General features: G+C 38.6%; 1 protein-coding gene across 1 annotated transcript in view; it reads left to right on the forward strand.

Moving 5' to 3' along the window:
* Positions 1-19,056, forward strand: part of LOC131236232 (coatomer subunit zeta-1-like) — a 28,357-nt gene extending 9,301 nt beyond the window's left edge. The window contains exons 4-7 of the mRNA XM_058233364.1: positions 1,917-2,064; positions 2,175-2,252; positions 18,089-18,173; positions 18,630-19,056. Coding sequence (XP_058089347.1) covers positions 1,917-2,064; positions 2,175-2,252; positions 18,089-18,173; positions 18,630-18,689 — 371 coding nt within the window. The 3' untranslated portion in view covers positions 18,690-19,056. The remainder of the gene's footprint in view (positions 1-1,916; positions 2,065-2,174; positions 2,253-18,088; positions 18,174-18,629) is intronic.
* Positions 19,057-21,059: the final 2,003 nt, after the last annotated feature.

A 21,059-nucleotide genomic window follows, 5' to 3' on the forward strand; every position in this document is an offset into this window, starting at 1 on the left:
TATTTGTTTTTCCTCTTCATCCAGGTCTGTGTGACCTAATGAACAAATTGGATGGAAAATAAACATTATAGTGGGCCCTACGAATATTTTAACTGTGAGAATCAGCCCCACTGCTATTTGTGGTGTGGTCCAGTTGAGCTTTGAATATGGCTCATTTTTGGGCTCATGATCTAAAATGATCTCTCCAAATTCATGAACGGTGTAGATATAATAAATACATTATTGTGGGGCCATGTAACTTTGAACCGTTGGTACCACTCGAGTTGCAGGAGCGCCACTGCCGTCTTCGTGGTAGGAAGCAGGCGTAGTGAGTAGTGTACTACATAAACTCTGTGGGGCCCACCATAATTCATGTATTTTATCCACTCCATCCATCCATTTTACCATATAATTTTATGATTTTTAGCCCAAAAAATGAAGATATCCAAAGCTCAAGTGGACCACACCACAGAAAATGGTGCGAATTAAACATCTACCATTAAAAAAATCCTTGGGAGCCAAAGAAGTTTTGGATCAAGCTGATATTTGTTCTTTTCCTTTATCCATATCTTTGTGATCTTATGAATAGGTTGGATGAAAAATAAACATCACTGTAGGCCCTAAGGGAGGTTTCAACGGTGCAAATCATTATTCTTATTGTTTCCTGCGGTATGGTCCACTTGACCTTTGGATATGTTTCAAATTTGCGCTCAACCCCTAAAATGAGCCGAAAAACAGATGGACTGCATGGATAAACCATGTACATTTATGGTGGACCCAATAAGTTAACTCGGTACTATAGGAGTGGATTAGGTGAGACCCCGCCTCACCCAAGACTATACAACCGTACCGTGGGCCCCAACTTGACGTGTATATTCTGTGTCCACTCCATCCATCTGTATTTTCAGATCATTTTACAACATGATCCTAATAATTAAGAAGATCCAATTATCAGGTGGACTATACTCAAGGAAACAGTATTAGTTGAACATGTTACCATTAAAAACTTCTTAAGGTGCACCTTAAATTTTCCCATATTTTATTAGGCATCCATTCCGCTGATAACTTCACATAAGTTTGAATGAAGAGAAAAAACAATTATCAGCTTGATCCAAAACTTTTGTGGCCCACTAATGGTCAATCACCATTGTTACCTATGGTATGGTCTACCTAATTATTGGATCTGCTTCAATTTTTGGATAATGTCCTAAAATGATATGGAAAAACAGATGGATGGGGTGGATACCGAATATAGTTGTCTGAGTTCAATATGACAACGCATAGCTTAGACCCTATACAAAGGAAACCTATTATGTGCACTTCTTTTTTAAGATTTTATGATTTAGAAGTGTGTATTAAAGTCTTTTTTCCCTGAAGTTTCATTGAAAAATTCAACCATTTTCCCAATGTTTCCCCATGTTTCTCAAAAAGTGCGATAAATTATGCGATACAAACGATATATCCCATTCGATAACCAATACGTATCTGTATCCCAAGGGTGCGATACATTGTGCGATACTGATATTTCAAACACTGGAGCTGTGTATCAGGTGGAAAATAATGCATGGATCAAGTGATTGAAGCGTCAATCCGGTTAAGTATTAGGTGGACTGTTGATAAACACAAGTTGTTTCAGACAGTCATTGTTTTTGTTCATGCGTGGCCTACCTTATGGCTGACTCAATCTGAGTTTTTTACCAGAGTTGTGTGTGGGGTGTGCATTTGGGGCTAGCAAACCTTGTGTAGTTATATAATGTCATATTAAGCATTGATGGGTTTTGCTTATGGTCTTCCATTAATGTCTAGAAGTCTTAATTGAAAACTTTGAAATAATAGCTACAAGCTCCTGGTATGTTTTCTATTAGTTGCATGGAAAATGGCTAAGACTTTATCATTATTTGTACGTTGTTGACTGTGATGGTTATCGCCATTTTCAGCGGAGATAGCGATGTTCGAAAATTATATTGTTGTCTATAAGTTCATCCAGGACCTGCATTTTTTTGTTACCGGGGGCGATGATGAAAATGAACTCATCTTAGCTACAGTTCTTCAGGGATTTTTTGATGCAGTTGGCCTCCTCCTCAGGTCTTGCCAATCATACATTCAGCTTTTTGTGTTCTTTCATCACTGAAATCTTAATTCAAATCTTGAGACTTAATATGTCTATGCTATTTTTTGTGCATGCCCTTGTCCAGGGACCACACTGACAAAAGAAGTGCGCTGGAGAATTTAGATCTCATCCTGTTATGCCTTGATGAAATTGTTGATGGAGGGTATGGAGAAGATCCTTTTTGCATACTTCTAGTGCACAGCTAAGCCTTTACTTTTTGTCTGTCATATGATTTTTTTAATACTTTGCATGGATATCTTTACATTGGTGGTTAGAAAAGAGTTATGGGAAGATTGATAATTTAAGGACAATTGAACCCTTAAGAAAGAGTGTGTCTATAAGCTGTTAATAAACACATTCTCTTATCCTACTTGTGAAAATCACATTACCATGTGCTTAGGAACAATTTCCATATATGTAGGGAATTACCACCACATCACCACTGAGTGAAATAGGTACACGTCAGTATTGTATTTATCTGTTTCCTTTAACTTGAGGACCAACATGTTGTTCTATGCTTGCTAGTGAGGAAGTGAATCTCAATAGCTTATCTTGAGAATGAGTGTGTCTATAAGCTGTTAATGAACACATTCTCTCATACTACTAGTGAAAATCACCTTACCATGTGCTAGGAACAAATTCCATATATGTAGTGAAATTACCATCACATTACCATAGAGTAAAATAGATACATGTCAGTACTGCATTTATCTTTTTCCTTTAACTAGCGGACCAACATGTTGTTCTATGCTTGCTAGTGAGGAAGTGAAGCTCAGTAGCTCATTGTCCAAGCACTTTGGGGAAGATGCCAATGTCCTGATCATCAGTACCTTGATAAGTGGTTCTTATAATCTTGAGTTGACTCCATAAAGAAAGTGTGAGGCAATTTTGACTTATGGTTTTTTTTTTTTTTTTTTTCATAAAAGGAGTGGATAAAGGTAGCAATCATACGCTTCTTCTCTAAGTTATACTGTTTTGGAGTGATTGCCTAGCTTCCCAGTTATGCAAGATGCAGGGTGTAAGGAGTAGTTTTTTCACTGTTCGAGAGGTCAAAGAGACAGCTTTAGCTTCCATTAGGATAAGGTGCTTGGATGTGACGGTTTGGCCATGGCTTTGATTTGAGTTTGGGTGGAAATTTTTTAATCCAACCTTGTACTGGTCATGGACGAGACGAGTTTTACATTTGATACAACCCAGAAGCCATGGATTCTTTGATCATTAATCTTGTAGTTAGGATCTCTATTACAATGGACATGGTAACTCTTGATACCCAATATGGTCTTGGTTGGGCATTTGCGAGAATTGATGGATGCTTCATTCATTACTCCCATAGTGGGTTTGTAGACAGATTTAGGATGGGGTTGTGGTGAAAGAGACTATTGACTATTTGAGAGTGAGTTTTGAATGGTTTCTCCTTTTACTCAATCTGGTGGGTGCTGGAATTAGTTGGCTTCAGTGTCTTGGGGATTAATGGATGTTGCATTGGTGCATATTGATAGTTGTAGACACCCCAGATGACTCTAAGGGTCACTGAAACCATCTAATCAGTTTGGATAAGGAGGGTCTGTGATGTAAATCCGGTCTTTGAAGTATCGGTATCGCTACAAATTTCGCTGGCCGAGGATATAGAAACAATATTGATATCGTTGATAATATTACCGATTACCGGAAATGCGGGGAAACATGGGAAAACGGTGGAAAGTTTCAGTGAAAGTGAAACTTCAGGAGATGCTAAAATACACATATTTGAATATTTAGGAATAAAAAATTATAAAAGGAATGCATATATAATAAGTTTCCATTTAATGGGGGGCTTAAAAGCATGTGTTATTGTAAGAAATTAGTCCAACCATCCCATCAATCTCATCTATCCATCCAACCATTCTCTACCTTCCATCCAAACATCCATCAGTATTTCATAATATTGAAAACATACCATATTTCAATGAGAAATCATCGACAATTGAAAAGGAGACGAAAGAATGTGGTCTCGATATTGGCCATAAAAAATTTGAAATGGAATTTTTAAAAAATTTTTTTTTTTTTGGCGACATCGATACATTGGCGATATTATTGAAATATCACTGATACACTGGCGATACAAGCAACACGTAGAATATGCACAGTAAAAAATATCGGCAATACATTGGAGATATCGATACATTGGCAATACAAGCGACACCTAGAATTTACATAGTTGAAAATATTGGTGATACATTGCCACTACCTGAAATTTTTTTATATTACCGGTGTTACCAGTATCTCTAAGATAGAGATAGAGATAATATCAGAGATATTTCGATAATATCGGGGATAATTTGAACAATAATCCAGGGTGGGATGCAAATGGAGCAAAGATAAGAAGAACAATATTGTGGGACTAAACCCAACAATCCTCTTGACGGATGTTAGAGATCACATAACCCCTCTCCAAGTCTCTACTGAATCAAAGAAACACCAAAGAAATGTTATTTCAAATCATCATATTAATCATCATAATAATGCATTACACATCCATAACAAAGACTTATATACTCTTAAAACAAATAGAGAAGCCCTAATAACAGAAAATGACCAAACTACCACTGAATCTCGTTAGTAACATATGGGCCTTGTGTAAATGGACCCTTACTCAAACGGCCTCGTAATTGCATGATCTTGGACTAGTTTAAAAGCTTACTCATGAGGCTATCAAAAGGGACCAATTTCGTGTCATTTAGACATTGTTTAGTGCCCCAAATACAAAAGAGAAATTTATTAACTAAATCATGACTAAATCTTACCCCAAAAACTAATTAAAAAAATAAACTCTATGAAATTGATGACTATACGATTGATCCCATGGGCCCCACAGTGCAAGTCGACTATTGATCCGATCCAATTGATCATCATAATGTTGATTTGGTCCAGATCATCATCCAAGACAATCTAACAATCGGGTTGAATAGGGTGCTCCTGGGCTCAATAGATATATTTTCTGCTATCTTGGCAAGGTGGGGGTAATGGAAAATCAGAGGAGAGGTTATGGAGGATGAGTGGTTTAGGCGGGGCTTTGGGTGTTATTGTTAGAAAGAAATGATTGATGATTCAAGAACAAGAAGGGGAAAGCGTCAGATGTCTTTAGGAGGGGTAAATCTTTTGTAAAAGAATGGGTTTTGGGTTCAGATAGGGTGTTTCCAATATTCGTTGGGTTGGTAGCTGTGTTGTTGCCTCTTGTTTTTTTTCCCTTCATTCTTTTTTTTTTTTTTTTTTGCTGCAACCTTTTAATGAAATTATCACCGTTCAAAAAAAAAAAAACAAAAACAGTCGGATTGAATAGATCTTAGATCAACCAACTTGTGTGGTCATTTGGTTGCATCAGTCGACCCCAACTCCTACTTCACAGGTATCTAAGCCAACCAGACCAACCTACCCAAATTTTTAAGTAAAAAGACTTCTTGTTCTTAAAAGATGCTGCTTTATCAGGCTACTAGGGCAAAAAGAAAAGTAAAAAAGAGCAGAGAATATATAAGCAAAAGAAAGAAAGAAAATACAAAGAAGCCATTAAGGCACCCATACTGATGAATTTTACAAATGAAGCCCAGAGCCGAACTACTTCCGTTACGATAACTTCGAGAATTTCTCTTCCCAAATTGCCTAAAAAACAGCGATAAGCATAACTCTCCACCTAGGTAGCTCCTTTTTCCCTAGACTGCCAAAATGCTAGGATCAGAAGAGGTCAGCTGTGGAGGCAGGCATGACCCAGAAGGTACTGAAGCCAACGAAAACACTAGCCCAGATTTCCCTAACAAAACCACAATGGATGAAAATATGGTCAACTGACTCCACGTCCTGATGACATAGAAGACATATTTGGCAACATCATACCCCTTTTGCGCAGATTATCAACTGTGAGGATCTTGTTTCAACCAGCCAACCACCTGAAAGTAGTGACTTTGGGTGGGGCCCCATAAAACCATTGCCAGCCAGTGGGGCTGCAAGACTTCAAAATTCAATTCCAACATAATAAAAGGGATGGGGACTGTTGTGATGCAACCTGGCCACACCTCAACCCCTTCTTTTTTTTTTTTTTCACAAAAGAGAGGTGGGTGGAAATCTGATGTTCATCACCACGTGTCAGCAGCCAGTTATCATCATCTAGCGAATGCAATTTTGTCAGTATTTCGTTTTTTTCCCTTACTCATAGCCTTTTTTATTCTCAAATTTTATCAGAAAATGCCATGTTGCTCCCCTTAGATTCCTACCCTCCAAACTTCCCAAAATTATCAAAAAACCATACAAGATCCTATGATGTTGTGCCATATGTCCCCCATGGATCTTTATCCTTCAAGCCTTCTATAAATTACCAAAAGGCCACCCAAACTCTATAAAATAAGCCTCTTTGCCTCATTGCAAGGGGCCTTTGGACTCTCAACCTCTTTTTACTCCCTCCCTCTCGCCTTGCTTCCATGAAAAGACTTAGAAAACCCCCATTCCCCAAGAGTTTGCACCTTGTGAGGAAGGAGAAGAGGAACAACTAAGCTTCAAGAAAGAGGAAGGAATCAATCTAAGATTTTAACACCCCGAACTTTTAAATACCCTAGTATTGAAAGTTCTCGAGTGTTATCATAAAATTTAACTTATTATGTACATGTGTACGATACCAATCTAGCTATCCTAACCTTACATCTGTTCTCTAACTCGAATCTGACCGTTGGGAATAATCTCCATCTATAGATCAAGCCATCTGACCGTTGATTTTGAGATAGGATCATTATATACCCAAGTATTCTCACTTGTCCATCATAACCAACCATTCAGTCAACTATCCACCGATAGGTAAAAATATCTGATCATCCACTTTGAGTTTGGACCACTCGATCATAGTAAACTAACTACTTGATATCTGCATCTGCCCGTACATATATCAAATTGAGATTCTGATCCGTTCTCTTGTTCACCACCTAGGAATATGCTTAATCCACCATCATAACTACAATCCGAGAAACTTACACATGTGAACAAGTTACTTGAATCTAACGGTATACATGTTCTACCTCTTAATCACTCCAAAAACCCACTTGTGTTCATCCGTTTACAAAACCGACCGTACTACCACCCAGTGTTTAAAATGTCGGCGATATTTTCGAAATATCGCCGATAATATCGGTGTTGCTGTCCTGGCGACATCGAAACTCCATTTTTTCGAATCGCTTCCAGGTTTCTCTGATAATCTCATCGGATTGTCAGTATTTTGAAAATCTCGTCGATATTTCGCTGTTCCCACCAACCACGGGTGGGAACTGTAGCCAACAACCCCCTTTATCGATAAAAGGGGGTAGTTGTCGGTGATAAAATCTCAAAAATTAAAAAAATACCTGTTTTTTCGCTCGGATCTAGAGGAAGAAGCGAATTCACAGCCTTGAGTGCAGATCGGCAATTTCCGGTAAGATTCAACCCTAAAAATTTCTTTTTTTTTTTGGTCGAAAAATCCTTTGCAACTTCTCGAATCCGCTTGTAGGCCAAGATCTTGTTGGAAAATAGAGGGTTTTTTTTTTTTGGAGGAAGACATGAACAACCTTGAGTGCAGATCGACAATTTTCATTAAGATTCAACCCCAAATTTTTTTTTTTAAAATTTCCGTCGAAAAATTCTCTACAACTTCTCAAATCCCCTTGCGGGCCGAGATCTTGTTGGAAAATAGAGGGTTTTTTTTTTTTTTTAAATTTTTTATTTGGGGTGAGGGAGAGGGATTTTCGAGTTGAAAATCTAGAGAAATTGGTGGGAAGGAGATGAAAATTTGAAATTTCTGGATGGGGAGAGGGATTTTCAAGGTTTTACGTAAATTAGGGATTGGGCGGGCGTGAAATGGGATTGCGTACATAGTTATATACGCTCTTATCATACTGAGTACACTCTATTGGGCCCACCGAGAATGTACCTGGTCTATCCATGCGGTCCATCCGTTTTTCCATCTTATTTTAGGGGTTGAGACCAAAATTTAAGCGTACCGAAAGATCGAGTGGACCATTCCATTGGAAACAGTTGGAATACTGATTTCCACTGTTAAAACCTTTCTAGGGCCCACATTGCTGTTTATTTCTCATCCAACCTGTTCATAAGATCACACAGACATGGATGAAGGGAAAACACAAATAGAAGTTTGATCCAAAACTTCTGTGGCCCCCGAGAAATTTTCAACGGTAGATGTTCAATTCATACTGTTTCCTACGGTGTGATCCACTTGAGGTTTGGATATACTTTGTTTTTAGGCTCAAGACCTAAAATTATCTGTTAAAATGGATGGACGGAGTGGATAAAATACATAAATCAAAGTGGACCCCATAGAGTTTAGCCAGTACGCTTAGTGTACTGAGTTACTCAGTACGCAATCGGCTTGTGGGGCTTTGATGGTGCAGGTTGGTGCTCCATGGGACCCACCATGATGCATTTGTTGTATCCATGTTGTCCATTAATTTTAAAATATTATTTTAGAGCTTGATCTAAAAAATGAGGTAGATCTAAAACTCAGGTGGACCACACTACGGGAAAACAGTAGTGATTGGATATCCACCATTTAAATCCCCCTAAGGCCCACTGTACTATTTATTGGACATCTAATTTGTTAATTAGGTCATACAAACCTAGATGAAGGGAAAAAACAAAGATCAGGTTGTTCTTGGACCTTTATGGCCCCCAAAAAGTTTTTAATAGTCAAAGTTTATTCAACATTGTTTCTTATAATGTGGTCCAATTGAGATTGGGATATACCTCGTTTTTTTTTTTTTTTTTCATATCATAAAATTATCTATAAAAATAGATGGACGGCACGGAAGAAACACATACCTCGTGGTGGGGCCCATAGAGCACGGTAGGGGGGAGTAGCCAATCCGTTTTCGCAGCGCGGATTAGGGACGCCGATTTCTTGCGGAAGCCTTTCCCAGTACTCCTGCGCTGCAAGCTTAGGTGGGGCCCACTGTGATGTTTGTGAGAAATCTTACCCGTCCATCCGTTTTGTGATTTCATTTTAGGACATGTTGCCAAAAATGAACCGTATCCAAAGCTTAAGTGAGTCGTACTAAAGGAAAATGTGGTTAGGAAAATTCCTACCGTTGAAACCTTCCTGGGTTCAACAGTGATGTTTAGATGCAATCCATATTGTTAATAACGTCATTACTATTGGGATTAACTGAAAACAAAAATATTGGCATGAATCAAAACTTCTGTGGCCCCACGAATATTTCAACTGTGGATGTTTAATTATCACGTTTTAGGCTCACTTGAGCTTTAGATACAACTCATTTTTGGCATCATGTCCTAAAATGAACTCAAAAAACGGATGGACGGGGAGGATTTTTCACAAACGTCACAGTGGACCCCACCTGAGCTTGCAGCGCAGGAAGGAAATCTGAGTCCCGCGGATGGAAGCGGATTGCGTACTGAGTAAACTCCGTGGGGCCCACCATCATTCATAAGTTGTATCAACTCCATCCATCTGTTTTATCATATAATTTTAGTGCGTTAAAATAAAAATTAATCATCTCCGAAGCTCTACTGGACCACACCACTTGAAACAGCGTGAATTGAAGTCTACCGTTGAAAAGTTCTTGGGGCCCACATAAGTTTTAGATCAAGATGATATGTATGTTTTCCCTTCATCCATGTCTGTGTGATCTTGTGAACAGTTTGGATGACAAATAAACATCACTGGGGCCTTAGAAAGGTTTCAACGGTGGAAATCAATATTTCCACTGTTTCCTTTGGTATGGTCTACTTGAGATTTTGATATACTTCAATTTTACGCTCAACCCTCGAAATGATCTGAAAAAACGGATGGACGGTGTGGATAAACCACATGATTTCACAGTGGGCCCAACAGAGTTTACTCAGTACGATAAGAGCGTACTGAGTAACAAAAATATCAGCTTCTTCGGAAACTACTGTGGCCCCTAAGAAGTTTTGAACGGTGGATGTCACTGTCCCCACTATTTTCTATGGTGGGGTCCACCTGAACTTTATTATGGGCCACAAAAGTTTTGTATAAAGCTTATATTTGTTTTTTCACTTCATCCAGATTTATGTAACCTTTTCAATGGGTTGGATGGAAAATAAACATTATGGACACATTACGGTGGGTCCTAATAAGTGTTTAACGGTGGACCGTACAATCACAACTATTTCCTTTTGCATTGTCCACCTGAGACTATATTTGTTTCATTTTTTATCTAGTACTCTATAATTAAATACAAAAACAGATGAACGGCATGGATATAGAATAAATACATCAAGGTGGGCCCCACAATAAGGACCGCACTGTCGTAGACCGCAATGTGTATTTTTTTCAATTCATTTACTTTTACATGTCTTAATTGTTGTAAGCTTGCATTTGTATTATATAAACTCATTTTGGTTACTATTTGAGTAATTTCTTACGACAACGCATGCCTTTTGGCCCCCATTAAATGGAACTTCTAATTTAATGCATTCTTTTTGCAAATTTTTCATTCCTGAATATGTAAATATGTGTATTTAGGCATGTCCTGAAGTTTCACTAAAAAATTCCACCATTTTTTCCATGTTTCCCCATTTTTCCCTCCATTTCCGGTTATCGGCGATATTATCGGTGATAACGATATTATATCTTTATCTCCGGCCAGCGAAACTCGTAGCGATACCAATAACTCGAACACTGCTACCACCTACATACATGACCAGCTTCCTAACCATCAAGTTTTCCTATTTTAAAATGTCATTTGACCATCCATTGTGTGGTTTGATATATGTACATTCCCTAATTAATTTGGTGAATAACACTTTATTCATAGTGATTTAGATACAAGTCATTTTCTAAGAATTACTTAGAAACGTGCCTATAACCATGTAGAACCATTAGATTCCCAAAACTCTCATATCAACAATAATTACGAAAATGCCATTAACCTAGACCCTTGAATTCTAGATCACATGATTCCCGCGATCTATTTGATGTGAAATTTTATATCACACCTATGTATTATAAATAAATTATACATGTCAAATTTTAGCCTTTAGATCATTGTAAAAGTGACCTAATTGACAAATTAGCCCCTTAATTGTTGATTTTGGTGTCCATCGAGTGAAGAAACCTCATGGGGAGTCATGGTAGGATATTTCCCTTCATATGAACAACTTGGATTACCCATCATATGAACCAAGTGTGAAATATGAAAACCTCACTTTGGTATGCTTTTCCTTAGGCACGAAGTTATCCTTTCAAGGCTTATCAACTCCTTATAAATCTTATAAATCAGGTTTTTTATGAATTATATTCCACATTGTGATGATTACTACGTACGATGAGCCTAGCAAGGCTTATCAACTCCTTATAAATCTTATAAATCAAGTTTTTTATGAATTATATTCCATATTGTGATGATTACTACGTACGATGAGCCGCACACAGTTTGCTAGGCATGCATTCATATATATTGGTTGCGCATACTGATACCTCTCATAGTGGTGGAGTATGAGGCATATCAGAACCCTTACAATACTCTTATGAATCTCTTGAATTATTGTAAGTCTTAAAGGATAATGATGGGGACATCAGAGGACCTACTTGGATATATTAGAGACGGAGACGACCACCCACATTAGCGCAACTTTTTTTTATGGATGGGAGACGAGTTCCGGATGGGGCTCACCAGGCCATTTTGAAGACCCCACATGCATTAGACGTGCATCAGGAAGATCTCACCTTGGGATGATGCATGTGGGCTGCTTAGGAGATTATTTTAGTCATACGATTTATATTTCGTGTCGATCCAACTGCTGGATCTTGTCAATTAGGCCATTGGACCACCATATCTTTTAGATCTGGGCCCTTTGGACTATGATATTGCTTTCTTTATTTTTTTGTTATTTTTAGGAGTTATTTGATGGTTGATATTGATCTTTTAGATCTGGGCCCCTTGGACTATGATATTGTTTTATTTATGTTTTTTGTTATTTTTAGGAGTTATTTGATGGTTCAGATTGATAATAAATGTTTTAGTTTTCTTATTTTGGATGATAGACAGCCTCACTAAATGAGTGACATAGTTGTAATTATGCTGGATTTTAATTCCGAATTTTTAATTATAAAAGCACAAAGGGGGTGAAATTCCAACCCTAGTGATGTTATTGAGAAGGAAAAAAAGAAAAGAAAAGAAGAGGGGAGCTCTCTTGTGTGAAGAAATTTTTCTCATTATTTTCTAGGGTTTTTTTGAAAAAACTCTCCCTTCCAATTAAATTGTGGAAGGATAGAAGCTTGTTTGGTGGTGGATTCCAATAAGAAGATAGTTTTACGACTTAGTTTTATTTATATTTCCGCTGCGAAATCGATAATGTAATAAAAGGGCATTTGATAATTTGTTGGATTCTTTTACTCTAATGAAATAATAAATACAGTCGATTTTATTCTCATGAATGGCTACCTTCATGAATGTAACTGGATGTGATCTAATAATAATAATAAAAAAGTTGCGATTTTTAAAGCATCTAACAATTATTAACACCCAGTTTTCTCGGGCACGAGTATAAACTCTGGCCGTGAAAATTTCGAGATGTTAACCCTTTCAATCTGCTTTAGAGCAATTGGCAAAAGGTACACGCCTCGACCTCTTGGGTCTTTAGAAATGGTTCCCAAACCATTCTAGTAGGAAGATACGAGAGTTCCCTAGATAGTCTCTGGCCATTCAATTGTTACATTTCCATCCTCTTTAAACCCCCTTGCTTACTCGCATTACTTACTTTAGAAGAGGAGTTTTTGCTTGGAGCTCTAGTCTCATAAATACTAAATCTTGCCAAGTAGAGAGCATGCAGATATGTGGGTGAAGAGCACTTCTCCATAACCAAGGCCCTTGATTGGAATCTTTAGAAAGCAAGACCACGTGGAGTTATCTAAACAAAATGTCTAAGCTTTAGCCTTGGGTTTTTTGTTCTATGGTAACTAGCCTTTTGTTGATCCGAGGTTTTTGGCTAGTGGTGACTTTAATTTTGCTTAAACTTTTCTGGCAATTTGCCTCTCTACCATAGTAGCTAACATTTTGATTATGATCAACGGGGTCCTCAAGAACTTTTTCTTGTCTCATGATCTTCACGATAGTCCTTTCCTCCCTTCCCCTTCAACCGCATGGAAAATGCACCTTGCATGATCCTCTAGTGACTTTCTTTTAGTAGTTTTCTTAAGGGAAATATTGTCGTGGATATTACACCATTTGTTGACAATGCGATTAGCTTTGCTGAAGCTTTGTTCAAGAAAGTTCAACTAGTAAGGTTCATTAACAACCCCTTTTTAGCTTGTCTTGCGGCAGTGTATTAGCCCCAACAAAGGACACTTTGCAAAATGAATGTAGATTGCCTTTTAGAAGTGGAGCTGGTTAAAGTGTTTTACTGCCTAGTGGATTGGTCATTCTTAGATTATATGTTGGGCAGGTTAGGATGTGGCCCAAAATGATGATTTTGGATTCAGACATGTATAAGTTCAGCAAAGTTCTCCATATTGGTGAATGGCTTACCAAAAGGTTTCTTTGCTGCTTCCTATGGATTGCAACGTGGCGATCCTTTGTCGCCTTTCCTTTTTGTCACAGTGATGGAGGCCCTTAGTAAAATGTTACATAGAGGGGTTCAGGTGGGATTGGTAAAAGGTTTTGGTGTGGATAATACAAAATTTCAGATTTCTCATATACAGTATGCGGATGACACACTCTTATTGTGTAAGGGGGGTGATTTTTATTTTTATTTTGTAGAAAATCTCCGGTCGATTATAGTAAGCTTTGAGGTGGTTTCAGGTTTGAAAATTAATATATCCAAAAGTGAGATTTTAGGGTAGGCATCTCCAAAGAGAGTAACATACTTGGGGCTAACGTTATGATTAGGAAGGCTTTTGCAGAAGTGTTCGGGTGGTGTAGGGATGCTGCTTTTCCAACAACATACTTGGGGCTACCATTATGTTTAGGAAGGTCGGTGAAGCACATGTGGGATGGAGTAATTGAAAGGTGTGAAAGCAAGATCTCTAAATGGCAGTCAATGTACTTATCTATGGGTGGGAGGTTGGTTATGATTAAATCATCTATGTTGAATCTTCCGGTCTATTTTATGTCTCTTTACAAGTGCCCAAAATCCATTTTGAATGCATTGGAAAGGCGAAGAAGGGATTTTTTATCGGAATGGTCGGGGGAGAAGCACAAGTTCCATCTCTAATGAAATGGGATGAGGTTTGTAAACCAACGGTAGGAGTGGGGATCTTAAAGTTGGAGGAGATAAACCTAGCTCTATTGGGAAAATGGGTCTGGAGGTTTGGGTCAGAGGGAGAGGCTAGGTGGAGGGAGGTAATAGCGAAAAAATATGGGTAGAGGAATGGGGGTGGTGGACGAAGGCTTCATCCTTGTATCAATGTTTTTATTTGTGGAAATCGGTGGCGCCTTTGAAAGAGAGGATGTGGGAGGGTTTAATATTTCATTTGGGGGATGGTAAGAGAATTAGATTTTGGGTTGATAGATGGGTGGGAGAGGTGCCGTTTCACGAGAGATTTCCATCTTTAGCAAGGCTAGCTAGGAAAGAGGGGGAAATGGTGAGCAATTCTTATTCAATAAGAGGGGAGGAAGTCACATGGATGCCGAGTTTTAAAAGAAATCTTTTGGATGAGGAATTCGAAGAGAGTTATTATTAAAGTTCTCTCCTCTTCTTACAGAAGCAGACTCCTTGAGATGGTTCAAGTCTAAGACAGGTTCTTTCTCAGTTAGATCATTCTTTCGTCTCCTGAGTGTGTTCGTCGAAAATGCAGAGGTAGCGGCAACAACTTTCCTATGGCACTACGGTGCTCCTTTGAAGGTGGCGGCGTTTGGTTTGCTAGTGAGCAGTAACAAAGTGCTAACGATAGACAATCTTGGGAAGCAGAACATGTGTCTCCCAAACGTTTGCTTGATGTGTTACAAAGACGCGGAATCTGCGGATCACTTATTCACTACGTATTTTCTAGGGAGGTGTGGGGTTTGCTCCTCCAATCTTTCGAGGTTTTATGGGTGTTCCTGAAGTCGATGAAGGAACTTCTCATAGCCTGGCATGACGGGGGGATATGGAAAGAAGGGAAAATGGAGTTGCAATTAAGTTTTTTAGCATCCCTATGGGCGATATGGTGGGAAAGAAACCAACGTTGCTTCAGGCTTCAGCAACAAAATGAGTGGACTAGTGCAAGTGTTCAATTGGGCAATTCTTAATATGAAGGATTGGGGGGCAGCTTAGATCTTTCAATCTTCCCTTTTGGCTTTTGAGGGGATTTTGTTTGGGTGTTGTACTTTTGTAATTTGTATATCTGTAGGTTCTAGCTTCAGCCTTTTATATTATATCATCATTGTTTAAAAAAAAGTTGAAGGCATATAATTGGGAGTAAGTGATGGAGAGCATTGGGAACTATTTGGCCTCGGATTTAAGGCTATGATGCATCTAGGTGACACAAGCTGGCTGATGAAGGATCGGGCCCATCAAAGGGTCGTGCTCAAGGAGGATTTAGACCATCTAATCATCTAGATTGAAGATGTGATTATTTGAATAACTTTTGAGGGTATAGGTTGATATAATGGAAGATCAGTTGTCCTAATGTGTTATGAACCGCATTAGTAGTCATCTGCTCAGTTGCTAGAGTTGGTTAAACCAATTTTACTTTATTATTCTTGTCGCATATTTGGTGGGCCATTTTTTGGGTGTTGAAAGATGTCTTAATGACATGAAGTTGGTCCCATTTGGGATCCTATTGAGTTAGCTTTCAAACAAGCGCAGGATCTTGTGATTCTGTTACTGTTTGAGTTGCAACCAATTTATATAGATAATGTAGGGTTGTGATGAGATTCTAAGGTATTTTGGTAAATTTTTAATATTTTAGTGAAATAGATGGTTAGGATTAGAAGCAATGGAAGGTTAGAATTGTAATAGGGTTTCCTTTGCCTTGAGGACGGGCATATATGCGTGTAAAGACTCTTTTCTAGAGAGTGATGTTGGTTATTTAAATACAAGTATTTTCCTTGGTATAAAGCATGAGTCGCGTGTTTTTTTTTTTTTTTTTGGGCAATATATTGCCTATGGTAGAAGAACAGAGGGGGACCATGATTACTAGTATAGTGGCTAGTAGACTGTTGGATATTGATCTATAGTTCTTTAACTTTGTTTTCTATTGCATGTGAAGAAACTTTGTGCTTTGATATACAGGAAACAGTTATTTGAATTGAGATTCTCCCTTTTTGATTTGGTTGTGTCAATTCTCGTATGGTAGCAAGTTCCATTCCTTGGGATTTGTTTTCTTTTCAGTTCCCTTTTATTCCCCAATTCTTCCCTGTCATCACCAAAACCTAAATTATTTCCAATTCCCTAACCCTTGGTTTACAAATTTTCCCAATTTCCTTCACCCAAAACCCTAATTTAGCTGAAACCTTCATATTTCCTCATTCCCAAACCCTAATTTTCTCAATTTCCCCACCCGACATCGCAAATCTACTAAAATCCCCAAAATTTCCAAATGCTAAAAAATTGATTTTGCAAAATCCCCAATTCTCTCAATTTCAACTCCCAGTATGTCAAACCCCTAAATTCCTATCTTCCCCGATTTAGAAAACCAATTTGAACCATAAATCCAAATAAACCCTTTACCCTCAAACCCAATTTTTAGAAAATCAAGTGACATGACCAAGAAGCTCTAACAGACAATAGAAGAATTGGATGTCGCAATGGGTCGGTAAGTGATATATTTAAAACAGAAGTAGCGGTGGATGGGAACGTTATTCAGATGATAACTGGTGCAAAAGGTCATGAAAACTTCGTATTAGAGAGAGGGATTACTATTTTCCGGAGTATGAAGAATACTTTTTTCAACAATAATCTTTTTACCTATTCCTTCCGAGAAAAGTGTTCTAAAGATGTATGGTGTAGAGTCACTCCAATGCCATCCACGATGAGCAAAGGAATACATGTAAATTCCTTAAGGATGGAAGAAAATTCGCAACTCCTGCTCTAAAAGATGATAGAAGAGTTGGATGTGAGTTGGATGTTGTGCCTCCTGAAACACCCTAAGTGATATATTTAAAACAGAAATAGCGGTGGATGGGAATGTTATTCAGATGATAATAGGTGGAAAAGGTCATGAAAACTTCGTATTAGAGAGAGGGATTACGAAATTGTTGCAATTGAGATATTTTCCGGAGTATGAAGAACGCTTTTTTCAACAATAATCTTTTAACCTATTCCTTCCAAGAAAAGTGTTCTAAAGGTGTATGGTGTAGAGTCACTCCAATGCCATCCACGATGAGTAAAGAAATACATTCAAATTCCTTAAGGATGGAAGAAAATTCACAACTCTAAAAGATGATAGAAGAGTTGGATATTGTGATGGATTGGGTGCCTGCTAAAACACCTCTAAGTGATATATTTAAAACAAAAATAGCAGTGGGTGGAAACTTGTTCAGATGATAATAGATGGGGAATAGTGATGAAAACTTTGTATCAGAGAGTGACTGAAAAATTTTCTCTTGAGATATTTTCTACGTATGAAGAACACTTTTGACAAGAATCTTTTTAACCTATTCCTCCTGAGAAAAATATTGTGAAGAGGTATGATGTAGAGTCACTCCTGTGGACCAATTTTACTTAGAAAACCATGGATACAACAGTGAAAGGTCATCCGCGATGAGAAAAGAAATACATGTAAATTCGTGAAGGATGGTAGAAAATTCACAATCAACCAGACCCATTTGCACCCCTCCTTGGACCAGGGTGATCTCTGCCATGGGTTATATCCATGTCAAGGCCCACCAGATGTAGAGGCCTGAGCGATTGACCATGCTACCACATTTATAGCAATGCAATGGACTGGGAATGGCATCTTATATTATTACTTTATGAAGATGAACTGTAGAGATGTCAAAATTCAGAAATTATTTGATCATATGAACTGTAGAGATGTCAAATTTCAGATATTATCTAACCATGATTCATGTCTTTCCTGCTCGATAGGAACATTCTTGAAACTGAAGCAAGTGTTATTGCTGGAAAAATTGTGACACATGGTGCAGAAGGTGCTGCCCCCTTGTCTGAGCAGGTGATTTACTACCCTCCATTTTCCCGACTGAGTTTATTGGCTTTATGAGCATTACTAAAGAGGTTATGAAATGTTCAGACAGAATATGCATTGCATGCTCTGCTTTCAGCTTGTACAAGAAAGGCTCATGGTTCATTGATCCAAACGGTTGATATTATGGGCCTCACTGAGGATTCCTTGTGCACTAAAAATATCATAGATTGGAAGTTCACAGCCGTCCTTTCTTGGGTTGAATGCATACCTCCAACGGAAAGGTTGACTACCTCATATTTCCACAGTTCTATGGATCATACAATGCTGTGCAGTGCAGTCCATTTATCATCTTGTTTGGATTATCGAACCATGGGCCTCACATGCATAAATACTCTGGTCTGAGTATTGTATGTACCTCTTCGTGGTGAAAACCACAACACAAGACATTCTCTGAAACTTGTTGATGCAATCTCTTTCTTGCAGACCATAACTCAAGCGCTCGCCACTGCACGGGAACATTTAGCTAGATCTCTTCTCCAATGATTGTCCTTAGAATTTTTTTTTTATTATTATTATTTTAAACAATTATCTTTTGTGCAACCAGTGAAAGAGTTTTGCATTCGTTTATTTCCTTAAATTTGATTGATGATGTTAAATTTCTACTGAGAAGACCTATCTTTGGGCATGGCTAGAATTGGATGAGCATCGGCTCTCGTCTTTAGATGGAGTCGTTATCCGTTGTTTATCATTTGGTGGGTGAGCTATAGTTCAACAATGGTCTTACTGCAGCCATCATAATATTTTATAATGGACACGGGGAGTAGCAGCGATGACCTAATGTATGACATTGGTAGATATATGTAATCGCAATTATGCAATTGTAGCTGGGCTGCAATGTCATTACATATGATAGGCAGGCACTGTTTGTATGTAGCGCTAAATGGCGTTTTGATGTCATTTGATGTAATTCAAATGGTGCTGCGAGCTTGATGTGGTTTGGATACTTCCCACCATATGGGACTGATTTTTTACTGGAAAATGAAACCTACTGTGGTGAATGACATTCAGCCCATGCCTATACATAAACACAATGCTACTTAAACTTGCTGCGACATTGGCCCACTCATAAACATCATTACATCCAATAGCCAGGCAGGTACCATTCTTCAGGTTGGTCACGTCCTCGGAAATGCCCCCCCTCCCCTCTTTTGTACATGTGTGGTCCTCATAATCAGCAGATAAGCCTGGATTTTGGACCCAGAAATCTACAATGGGACCCACCAGCTGTGTAGATTGTATCTCTCATGTGTCATGCTTCTCAAGTATCATAAGGCAAGTGCAAAAATAGCATACTATATTCGAGTGCAGCATATTCTGCCATAAGTAAATCTGGTTTGTAACTGCTACGACAGGCATTCTAACATGTTAAATTGGAAGATGGCATGGGAGAGCTGTAAGAACCGGAATATGGAGTCCATTCCACCCACCTAATAGGTTGCCGCCTGACGGCCACAATGAAAATACTACCAATCATTTTTCTTCAGTCCCATCTTTTTTCACCTGTTGTGAATAGGTGATTTTCAAAATAAGCATACCGATTGGATGATCGTAGTAATCTGATCAGTAGCCTTTTCAAGAAAAGAAGTCGCAACCATCCAGTGTGGAAAGTGAAGAAAGCTGATTTAATGGTTTGTCCCAAGCGTTTAGGATGTAATTAAGATTTTGGTTAGTCCAAATTGATCCCTGACGTTTCAGTATAGACTAACGCCATGGAGATGTGAATTTCATGGATTCATCAACTGAGTATGCGTGATGTATAAGTCATTTATCAGGGATTGTAATTTCGATTGGTCAGAAGTGGATTGATTATTGAAAAAAGAAATCTCAGTAAACCCACTAAATAGTGAGGAACCAATGGGCCAGGCCGGACCAGTTTTCCTTGACAGATCCAGACGCTAATTGACTATTAAAAATAAAAAATAAAAAATAAAAATCCCTGAAAACCAATGAATAGTACCCAACTGGTTCAAAATCTCCTTACAGATACAGACCCTTTGATTGTTTTAAAAAAGAAAACAGCTGAATAATGACCCAACATGCCCAATCGGGCCAAAATCCAGGCAGAAGCCCACAACAGTAGGCCCAGTCCTTCAACAGTCCTGTGTACCATTGAACAATGAGGGCCTACTTGTACACTAAAAGATTGGAATTATCAGGCCAAGCATTTTTTTGTTTTTTGTTTTTTGTTTTTTTTTTGGTTTTGGGTTAGCTTGTTAGTACACACTCCACTGTTAGCCACCCCCACTACGGAATTGATACCAAGGCCTGAGTATTGAAACGAGGTACCTTCACTTAGTCTACCACTTGAGCTATGGAATTATCAGGCCAAAAGCATTGTATCATCATAACCTTGTCCCAGCTATTTGAGATCAATGGCCATACGTTTCTTGAATTGACCAAACTTTGAAGATCCTAATCTTCGGTGAGTGAACTCTCAACCAAACATGTGTTCTACTACCTTTTTTTAAGAGTGGGTCCTGAACTTACAAAGCCACTCCCTCTGAAGCGTGAAAAGTGCACAGATGAGAGCACACACATGCTTGTGCGAGCCCATGTTTTCTTTTCCACTGCTGTTTAGCCACCTCGCCGTGGATGGCGGCCCATTCAGAAAAAAACCTGGGAGATGGTGGCCCTAGCCCTTCACCAGGTGGAACACAGTTGGTATGTGCCACGGCCCAGAAAGAAAAAAAGCCGGTATGCACATCAGATGGGATGTATGTTGATTGTGGACTATCTTTCATACGTGCGGCCCACCTGATGACTTCACCGGCCTTATTTTTAGGCCAGTGCACATACAAAGTGGATCCCACCAGATGAACAACATCCATCCTCCCAGATGCCTACTCTCACGAG

This window comes from Magnolia sinica, unplaced genomic scaffold (genome assembly GCF_029962835.1).
Source record: "Magnolia sinica isolate HGM2019 unplaced genomic scaffold, MsV1 ctg335, whole genome shotgun sequence".
Taxonomy (NCBI): Eukaryota; Viridiplantae; Streptophyta; class Magnoliopsida; order Magnoliales; family Magnoliaceae; genus Magnolia; species Magnolia sinica.